The following is an 11010-nucleotide window of genomic DNA, read 5'->3' as shown; positions in this document are numbered from 1 at the left end:
CAGCTCCTTCTTGGCTTGGGATGGAGAATTTGGCAGAAGATATTTGCTCATTTGTCCCCACACATGTATGTGGTTTGGTAACTTTGCTAGGGACTGCTGCCCCAGTCTTTCTTACAGTGGAGCTTCAGAGCAAGCCAGGCCTTTTCTGGGTAATGTCCTCCCACACAGTCTGACTATACAGATTTTTGCTGTTCGTTTCCAGCTGTTTACATCCTTACAATGTGTGTGTGTGGTTTTTTGTGGATTTTGGTATGCACTATAGAAAAGCCGAACATGTGGACATCTTTTATCATCTGTCATCACAGCAGTTCACATTGTTTCATCATTTACTTCCAGCTATTCCCACCTCTTCTCCAAATAAGGCCATACAAAAAAAGTCAGGCTACTCACTTATATGTCATCCAGAAATAAAACAGTTACATAAAAATGCATGCATTAACCATTTGCTCAGAGTATAGCTTAACGTTGTGCACATGCACTCACATCCACAGGCACACTGCATTTCTTCTTTCTTTTCATGTTGACCACAAGATTAACCTGCTGCCCTCTATTTCCTCTGAAGAGGATTCCCCCTCCTCCCCTTCAGTAGAGCCTTAAAATCTATCACAGACTTTAGATCCTGATGTATGTGCCCCATCCTCTGTTTTCTTTGAAGTCTTTAACTGGCCCTGGCCACATTGCAGTCTGATAGCTGGACTGTCGCTTAGACATATCCAGCTTTTTTCTGTCTGAGATAAGCCCCTCACCCATCCCAACATCCTTAGTTTTGTCTGGGGAGGGAATATCTGGTTTAAACGTAATTTGTCAGGCACAATTAAAAATACAGTTACATGGGTTCAAGTTACTCTGGCCTTTAAGTGTTGCTACCACCTTGTTTCCTATTGTTACTTTGCCATGTAGGAAAATCTTACCTTTCCCAACTTCTAAACTGCAAAAAAATCACAAGTACTGATATGTCTGAATGCTCAAAATCAACTTTAGTACTTGTAATGACGATGGTACTCTAGGCAAAATTATAAAGGATCACTAATGTGGTAAAAATACATTTCACATATGCTTACATTTAAAATATTTCTTCACTATTCTGAGCCATCAGTATACAAGGTTTGAATTTTTGGTTTTGTTTAATTGTTTAATTCCAGTTTTAGCTTGTAAATCCTGACATCTTTATACTGTTGTCAATTTCATCTCCATGTGTGAATTCTGCCTTACAATATATTTTATTTCAGTCTTTACATCTGTTTCTGAGATCTTAACATTTATGGATTATCTGTATTAAAACAGACAGTAGTGAGCCTTTGAAAGACATGAGCCCAAATAATATTTATACTACTGTTGGTATACTATGTTAAGGTAGTAAAGCAATTTTAAATTACTTTGCATTGCATACCTTGTTTTACATTAAAACTGCATTGGGTATGTCAATGCCAAACATGATGAATGATAGGAAAAAGGACTGAACCAAAGCTGTTAAAATAACAAACAATTTTGGTCTTCAAATGTTATCAGGAAAAAACAACAGATATAACAAATACTGTAACAAAAAAATAATGTTTATTCCTTTAAAAAAGTTTGTGCACAGTAGGAAAGGAAAGGTAGGTGTTTTAAAAACAGAGGCTTAAACATCATGAAAAGAGTATGGCTGAATGTAATCGCCATATCCTTTAACGGCCTCTCCAAATGCATGCACTTTCAATTAAAAAAGTCTTTTTAAAATATAAAGTTTCTTCATATTTGTGCACATAATGCTGAGCTTGTCATCAAAACAAAGTGTATTGCTCTTTTCAGGAGCAGCTAGGAGCATTTCATCTCAGCAACAGTCAAAAGCAATACCATAGTCAACACATAACATTAAAACCTCAACACTGATATGTCCATTGATATAACAAAACCAATCTGTACAGTGTTGACAATGGATGTCTTATATTGTGATTGTTGGTAAAATCTTGACATTTTCAGAACCAAAACTCTGAGACAAACACATGGACGTTGACAATGTTATGGCCAGAGTCGCCCTGAGTTATCAGGTTGCGCATAGATAGCTTGAGTACTGTCATCGCTGGACCAATCAGAGGCTTCACCTGGCGAACAATACCTGGAAAAGACAAAGATGAATGAGAAAAAGTAGTATGGCTAAATGTGCAGATCCGTGCTAAGCAAGACTACTTGTTGTATCATGACATGTCTCAATAATCTCAATAAACAAAAAAATAATTATTTTGTTCAGAAGCATGAGAGTTGGTTAGCTTAAGGAGCTACAATCAGTCAGAATAATTTTCCTCAAAGAAACTGTTGTCATTGTGGAGTCTTTTTGTCATTTTTTATGTAGTTCTGTGTGTTTTAAATATGGTTTCTTTGTTCACCCTAGTGATATCTAGCTCTGGATAGTTTGGGTTTATAGTGTTGAGGATGAAAGTGTTTGCTCTTACCTCACTACAATTAAGGACAGTTTGTGATTGTATTTGTAATTTACCAGCAAAGGTGAAAAGACAGTAACATGTAGTCACAAGCTAGTCACAGCTTGCTTTAACTAGCTATTCTTCAGTCGTTAATTTCACATGTCTGATAGCTCTGTCAGTCTTGCATATACTTAAATTATCTGTCTAGACAGGTTGCATAATAGCTTAGAACATATTTTTGAGTTTCAAGCTTATTTTCTTCCAACTTCAATAACTGAATTTGCAGCATACTATGGTTATACACATCTAGAGTCTTAGGACATGAAGTTTAGTCAAAATTGAATTTATAAACTACTAATTTACAAAAACAGTTGTCTCAAGGATGCTTTATATTGTAAGATAAAGACCCTATAATATTATTATAGAGAAAACCCAACAATCAGTCAATCCCCTATGAGCAAGTACTTGGCAAGTGTAGGAAGGAGGAACTCCCTTTTAACAGGAAGGGACATGTGGTGGAACCATGATCAAGGAGGGCCAGCCATCTGTCATGACTTGTTCAGGGGTGAGGGTAGAACCTGAAAGCTGAGGGAAGTCCCTTAGCAGACTAAACCTTTAAGTTTCTAACCCATAGGTTTTTATCAAAAGTCAAAGTCTTAAACCTAATTTAAAAGTACAGTTAACTCTGCTCACTCATGACTGTGCAGCAATGCACAATTCGAACCACATCCTCAAGTTCGCCAATGACATGACTGTGGTGGGTCTCATCAGCAAGAACAACAAGTGAGAATACAGAGAGGAGGTGCAACAGCTAATGGACTGGTGAAGAGTTGTCAAGAGCACCAAATTCCTTGGTGTCCACCTGGGGGAGAACCTCTCCTGGCCCCTCAATACCAACACCAATTTTTGCACATTGCATCTTATGTACTCCGGTGCTTATTATCTGTTATATGTCATATGTAGCACCATGGTTTGGAGGAACGTTATCTCATTTCACTATGTACTGTACCACTGCACGTGGTTGGAATGACAATAAAGCCACTTGACTTGACTTGTGTCTTTCCCAAATGCAAACTGGGAGCTGGTTCCATGGGACACAGGGCGAACAGTTGAAAACTGCCTCCCATTCTACTCTTGGAAAGTCTAGGAAGCATTAGTAAGCCAGCAGCCTGAAATTGAAGTGGTCTATTGGGATAGTATAATACTATGAGGTCTTTAAGGTAGGATCATTCAGGACTTTATATGTAAGAAAAAGGATTTAACAGTAAGTCAGTAAAGAGAAGCTAATATGTGAGATGTATAATCTTTCCTTCTAGTTCCACTTAGTGCTCTCACTGGAGTACTTTGGATCAACTGCAAGCTTTTCGGGGCACTTTAAAATATCCTGATGATAAGGAATTACAATAGTCCTGCCTAGAAAGAGTAGTATTACAGCAGGATTTTCAAAATTTTAGCAAAATTGTGTAGATGAAAGAAGGCAGACCTAGATATTTGATTAATGTGTCATATCCTATACAAAAATGACTCCAAGATTCCTCACAGTAGTATAAAACTTTGTTAATTTGTCTGGATTTATAACTTTAAAACAATACAGGTTTTTATGTTTTTTAAAGGGACATGTACACAGGGAGCAATTCTGTGGTTCCCTGGTTATATAACGCTCTAATGTATAAGTCAATCAACTGTCATGTGTTAATCAATGATATTAGTTGCTCTCACAGGTAGTGGGTTCAACTCCTTCCCTTCAAGTTGAGAAAGTTTTAATTCAGGACCCACTCAGTTTGCATTGTCAGTTGTTAATTTTTTGTTGGGACTCGCAGTCAGAGAATATCATTAAGTATCTACAATCTGGAACCCCATCACTTCAAATCACTTCCTGTGTGATTAAGACATGTCTGCGGTTTAAATAATTGATTTGTGCCGTTTGGCTTCATTAACAAAGATGACTATCATTTGAACGACACAAACTTTGTAGTATTTTTTTTTTTAATATCTGCTAAAGGTTTTATGTATTAAATGAAAACTATTGGACCCAGCACAGAACCTTGTGGAACTCCATGACTAGATTTCATTTGTGAAGACTTCTTGTTTATACAAAAAAAATGGGAATCTATCGGATAAATATAATTCAAACCAGCCAGTGCATTTTCTTTAATACTAATGGTGTGCACTATTCCCTGTAGTAAAATGTAGTAAAAGGTTTCTGCCCACAGTCCAGTGTGCTAGATTGTTAACTTCTACGTCTTGGGTATACCTTATGTTTTACCATCCACTGACTGAGATCTATTGATCCATCCACAAAAAAGAGATGAATCAATAGATGTTTCTTCAGTAGGAAATATTTAACTGTTCATTAATCAGGCTTTTGAGCAACAGATTTGGGAGTTTTTTAGCTCCTATTCTTCGCTGTCTGTGCAATCAGGCCTGTCAACTCAAAACAAAAAGTCAAACTGAATATGTAGAGATTTTATGTTCTCTCCCTCCTTTTCTCTCACAATGCAACAATTAATAAATTATATATATAAAGTGTATATGTGACTTGTTTTCTGTCTTGAGATTTTGGCATCAGCTGATCAATTTAGATGAGTTTCAAATAACCTGTGCTGTTAATGAGCCAAAGGTCTGCCAATGAACAAGCCCATAAACAGAAGACACAGTGATATCATGGTAAAACAGATGGAAGAATAAACATACTGCAACAGAGCATTACTGAATCCCCATGGAATTCATTGGGTGCTCTTTTTAAGTGAACATGCGATTAGAGGGGGAAAAAATGCCAGTGTTTACACAGGCTGTCAACAGACTTTTCTCTGCAGAGGGCTGGGGACATTTCAGCTCTGGCCTGTTTGAACAGCTATCGCTGGTGTAGTCAGGCAGCACAATCACCACACTGTCCTCCTATCACACCTTCAGCCGCCCTCTTTCTTTTTCCCCATTTACTTCTGCTTCTCATACTCATCTGAGTCAGTAACATGTTAAAGCCCTTAGTAGGATGACTCAAGAGTTTAACTCAGCATGGATCAAAATGACAGATCACTGCCTAGATCACTATGAATTATGAGACTCTTTCCTGCGGTACTTGTAAAAAAAAAAAAAGGCAGTAAAATCCATTTGGTTGTCATTCACTACAGGGCAAATGATGATCCATTATGAGCCATGCACTGGGTCCTGTGGGACACTGGCATTGCATGATGGCCCCCCACTCACATATTCGCCTTTTTTTCCCTCCCTTCTCTTCCCTTCCTGAGGGGGGCTGGCGTTTGTGGCACCATCACTGTGGCCCACAAGGCTAAATGAGTCCCATGTGTTTGATGGAGGGGAGCAGTTGCAGTCACGCGATACAGCCATGGAGGCATTTCTCCAGGAATCGATCTTTAACTCTGGGAGGGGCAAGCTATAGGAACTTAGACTGGCGTCTCTCCTTCTCTCCATCACTTTATTTTGCTCTCTTGTCCTTTTCCGAGCCAGGACTGTGGGCACACAACAGATTCCAGCAGATTCTGGTGATAAGCACTCGGAGAAGTGTGGAATGGGGCCCACTTCTACCAGGGTTGCCCCCTTGTTTTGGTGTTTTGGGATTCTGTTGCGTAGTGACACTAAAGGGGCCCGGGTCTGAGATTTTATTGTTTCCAAACCATTAGCGTTGTCAGAGAAAACGAACCTTTTCTTAAACCTAACAACAGCTGCAATATTAAGAAAATAACTGACATGGAAAAAGAGATTGGATTTTGAGTCGGAAAATTATTTTCAGACATAAGCCAGCTGAGATGGCATGCAACGCCAGTGCAAAGGTTCATTCTTTGCTCATTTGCTTAAATCAAATGAGATCTGATCAAAAGCTTCCGTCCTGGGATGAACAATCATGCAATGAAGATGAGTAGGTTGTTATGAGCACAATATGGACCACCGCAAGGACAGATGGGTTTAAGTCCACATTAAGGGCATTTTTAAAAAATGTTATTATTGCATTAATTGTGGCCTATATCTAATTACAGCTAAACACTTATAATCAGGGCCAGCTGAGGTTAAGTTTTCCATTAAAACTCCAGAGGATGGTTTCCGTGAAAAGTAAAACAAAAAAAATCTTACCACATGAATAAATAACAAAAACACAGAGACTAAACTAAAATTTATTTAGGGCATCTAAACAAGGCTATGTGGTATGTGTGTCGGCCCCATTAGAGTTTTGTAAATTTGTTTGTGGTCTAATTAGCACATGCAGAGTGCAAAAGTGTGTTGTCCGGAAAGGAATTTTTGCAATGGCTCGTCCAAATCCTTCAGTTTTCTCAGAGCATTTGAAAAGAAACATGAACCATGGTTCGGGGTTCCTCACTTCAGATTTTGGAATTTTTTTTAATCCTATATATGTTCATCTATATAAGATGTGCCACAGTTATCTTGCACACCTCATGTGAACTTTTTTTTGTGAACCTTGAGGACAAGAAAGGGTCATTATGTCATTATACTGTGCACGAAGTAGCGTGATACCATAGTCATTTTACATGACCTCTCGGAAGCCTCTGCGAAATCCCAACATGATGACTTTGTGTTTCCGTGAGCTTCCCGTCAAAAGCACAGTGGTATCCTCAGTGAAGGCAAAGTATCAACTAACAGCTGGGCCTCAACGCACTCACAGCGAACCTGAGGTGAAACCACAACCACATACACATCTTTAACATTTCTTCCAAGCTATAAGGCAAAAGGCCAACATCCACATAACAGGTTGACTTTGATTTGCTGCAATGCCACCTGAGATTCATATAAATAAATACGGGAAGGTTTTCAAACCTCTACAGCTGACAGCATGGCCTGTGACTGGGTTGCAAAGTTGCAAAGTAATGCCGGAAAAGTTTGTGGTGTCTTTCCAATTCACTGAAGTATCTGCCGCAGGGTGCAAAGGTGACCCCACTGGTTTTTAACAGCCACCATCACACTAAACCCTAACAGCTGTACAGTTTGTCCACTCTCCAGAAGCATCCCACCACACAATAGAGTAGCCTCTCATGAAGAAAACAGTCCTAAATAAACACATAGTAGTAGCCGAGACGTTGCCCCCAAAACAAAGTGAAGCAAATGCCAGGAGGCATTTGTCATCCTTCATGGCCACGAGGTCTGCAATATTGAAGGGTTACATGTAAACAGTACAATTTTGGGGTTTTCTGGTTTCTACAACTCAGCAAGGAAGTGTATGACAAAATCCAAAATGAACGGGTTTAACACCAGAGACAAATGAAAAGTATGCATTGACTTCACCGCAGTATTGTATAATGACATGCTGGTTGTGGCGCTATGCATGCTCACTGCAGTGAAACCCCTGGAGAGCATCCAGGTGCTGTACAAAGTTCCAGTATACAAAGAGGGTACTGGAGGACATTCTTGAGCACCCTCACTGTAGTAACTGTGAGATCATCTGGATCTGTCACTGATGTACCAAGTGCATCTCTTACTGAATCACAGCTGCTGGCATTTGTATAAACAGAGCAAAGAGTGGTTTCTTTTTCAATAACTCTTTTTTACTGCCTGAAAGGTTTTCTCCATAAAAACTCAAAGGCAAGCCAAAGAAATTGCTAACTAGCTCCCTTGTTACCCCATTAGTAAAACAAGCAATTTCAGTTTTGATAACCCTTCAGTTTGGCTGAAATATAATACATTCAAATGGCCCGGCGCGGCAGGATAATCAACTGTACGAAGACAGCGTACAGACCCCTCAGGGTCTGACTTTGTATTTATCTTCTGACTGGTGCACTGATGGCCACTCAGGTCAGGCTGTCCAAACACAACTCTGACCACTCCAAAGAGGGAGTGGGACCCATGTATACCCCATCCATGTCTGTGTGGCTTGGTATTTTAAGGCCAATTAACAGTGATTCACTGTTGGACAGTGGCACGCATGGGCTGTGACATCACTGAAGTGGCCTTAGGGAACTGGTTGGTTCTTTTCTTGGACTTTCTGTTTTAGCAGTTGTGGGCCAGAGCAGCTGAGATGACATAACATGCACCATTATCTTTACCACAACCTTTGCACTACATTACAACTGACCTTTCAAAGCGAAAAACCATAGCTCAGGGGCATAAAATAGACTTGAATGTAGACTAAATGGATAAAAGCGTATGTGAGGAAAAACTGCCCTGTTTGCATTTTAAATCATTGCACTTTATTATGCATTAGAACTGAAGTATACAGCATGTTCGTGAGCTTTTAGCGCACTTTGCTATCTATCTGGGCAAGTCACATCATGAGCGTGGATTAAAAACAGGCATTAATTTTAGGAATCAAGTGGTTAACTAAACACAGTTGGTTTTTCTTAAAAACACAGTGCTTGAAAGCAAAGAGTAATGATGAGTGTAAATTAAATGGATCACCAAAGCAGGGGAGATAAGTGTATCATGATGAATTATTGCGACAGTTTTATTGCGAGCAATGTGTACTATATGTGTTCACACCAGTGTCTTGGTAACTTGACTTACTGACTGGGTACGCAGAATGTCTCTGCGAGCTTGACATTGCTGCATCGCTATCTCTTCATCAGTACATTTGAATGCGGTGGACCACCCGAGCGGAGCACTGTGTGTTTGATTGTGGGATTACTGTGTGGAGGAGAACGTGTTTTGATTAGCCATACTGTAATCTTCCAACAGGGATTCCTCGTGGGCTTGGCGCACTCTGGTGGGCCGGTCGCTGCCGTGTAAAGATCCAGCCAAATAACAGCCTCGCTCGAAGCAGAGCGGCATGTTGTCTGCTTATCTCCACAGCTGTCCTCAACTTCTCACCGGCAACAGCCACAAGCCAGAACTGGCTCAGAGGCGGTCATGTCTCACACAGAAGGTTCACATTCCACCAGTCACTGTGGACGGCAGCATCGAAGACCACAACTACCTGCACAGAGGCACTTTGTCCATGGCTACCTCACTTGCTGCCAACATCGTGCCAATGGGAGTGCAAAAGATATTCTCTGGACATCATATAAACCACTAAGGCATATTTCCAGCTGCCTTTCAAACTGGAATGGAATTTAGCCCCAGCGTCTCAAACTCACAGATTCTCTACATCATGGCTGTGATTCATAAACAAAGTCATTACGTAATCTGTTGCCATCCAGCAAGATAAACATCAATACTACACAATAAAATCTATTTTTCCAACTTAAAGGGAGAAGAAATGCAGACAGCAATGATTAATGGCACATTAAAATCCTTCCATGACAAATAATTACTCATGAAGAGGAGTCATTTGAACAAATCCAAGGCATGACTAAATGTGTGGTGACTGGTTCATTCAATGGTTGGCTACTGATTGTGTTGTACATTGGATTTACACACAGGAATCCTGGTCAGGGGTTTGGCTATGTCAGCTGAAAGTGGAGATTGCATAGCATAAGAGCTGTGGCTGAATGTATAGTTACTTATAGTTAAAGCGGTCACATGAAGAAAAGCCTTCTCAGTAACAGTTAAAGTCAAAAGAATGCTTCCATGCTCTCTGAGCTGGCCTTGATACGTGGTGATAGAAAAAGCATGACCATTCTTGGATGATAGTTCACTGGTAGACAATCAAACAAGGGAACTACCAGCATTTTATTAACACCTCAAACCACGCTCGTGCTTCCAGCTGAAGCCACCGAGCCAGTGTTTTTAAAAGCAGGATTCATCTACCCTCCCGCTGACTGCCAGTGTCAATCACCCCGTCATCAACCCGACTCAAACAACCTGCCCCTAATCAAAATCAATGACTGCTTCCAACACTTTTTGACGGGTGACAAATAAAACACTTTGGAGAATCTGGTGTTTGTCTACCTGAAGAGATGGTTTTTTGTGTGGTCGCTGTCGCGCTACTGCTGTGGTCATCCTGGGAATCTGTCCACGTCTGATTGGTTGTGATTATGTTTTCCAAGTGCTGAGGGATGTCTTTGTTTGCACAGATGCATCAGGGTTGTTATCCAGATGTGACAGAGCTGTTGAAGCCAGTGATGGATGACCGGGAACTATGAAAGAGCGGTGTGGTTCTTACATTGTGGTGTGTTCTCAGCCAGTGCTGTACATGTGCGTGTGTGTGCTTGCGCGTGTATGCGTCCGTGCATATGTCTACGGCTACACCGCATGCGCGTTTAAAGTTGATGGGTTTTAAAATAGGGAGTGAAAGGGAAAAGAGCAGCAGCCAATCAGACCTTTTTAAGAATCACTTTTTTTCGAGTTAGCAACAGATTCTGTGGACTGCTAATTGCCTCTTTTGTCCCGTTCAATAACACAAAAAGTGGCCAAAAATAATGACCGAAGTCAGTTTGAGTTCACACACTTGTTCATTAGTGGAGCCTCAATGTCTGCTACTCTTCACATCCCACCAAGCTGTAATACCACTGTTGGAGACACACTGGAGATACTGGAAACTAAGCTTCCTTAAGTGACACGTCAGCTAGCCTCACAATGGTTATGCAACAGCTGCATCTGCGAGCCAAAGCACCAGCAGCACAACCCACTAAATAAAACCAAGAGGGCCTTCATCACACCGTGGACGCCACACTTCACAGCAAGTAGTCAGTGACCAAAGGCTCCAGTGCGCAGGGCCTCAATTTGGATACGTGATGGGCAACTGGTGCTAACATGCAAGAGCTGCATC

At 40.6% G+C, this 11010-nt stretch overlaps 1 protein-coding gene across 1 annotated transcript in view; it reads right to left on the bottom strand.

Moving 5' to 3' along the window:
* Nucleotides 1-1532: 1532 nt before the first annotated feature.
* fbln1 (fibulin 1) overlaps nt 1533-11010 on the bottom strand; it is a 30803-nt gene continuing 21325 nt past the window's right edge. The window contains exon 17 of the mRNA XM_085166153.1: nt 1533-2095. Coding sequence (XP_085022279.1) covers nt 1956-2095 — 140 coding nt within the window. The 3' untranslated portion in view covers nt 1533-1955. The remainder of the gene's footprint in view (nt 2096-11010) is intronic.

The sequence above is a fragment of the Neolamprologus multifasciatus genome, chromosome 7 (assembly GCF_963576455.1).
Source record: "Neolamprologus multifasciatus chromosome 7, fNeoMul1.2, whole genome shotgun sequence".
NCBI classification, from domain to species: Eukaryota; Metazoa; Chordata; class Actinopteri; order Cichliformes; family Cichlidae; genus Neolamprologus; species Neolamprologus multifasciatus.
Note: the sequence above shows the minus strand (reverse complement) of the source record. Positions and strands in the feature narration are given on the sequence as shown.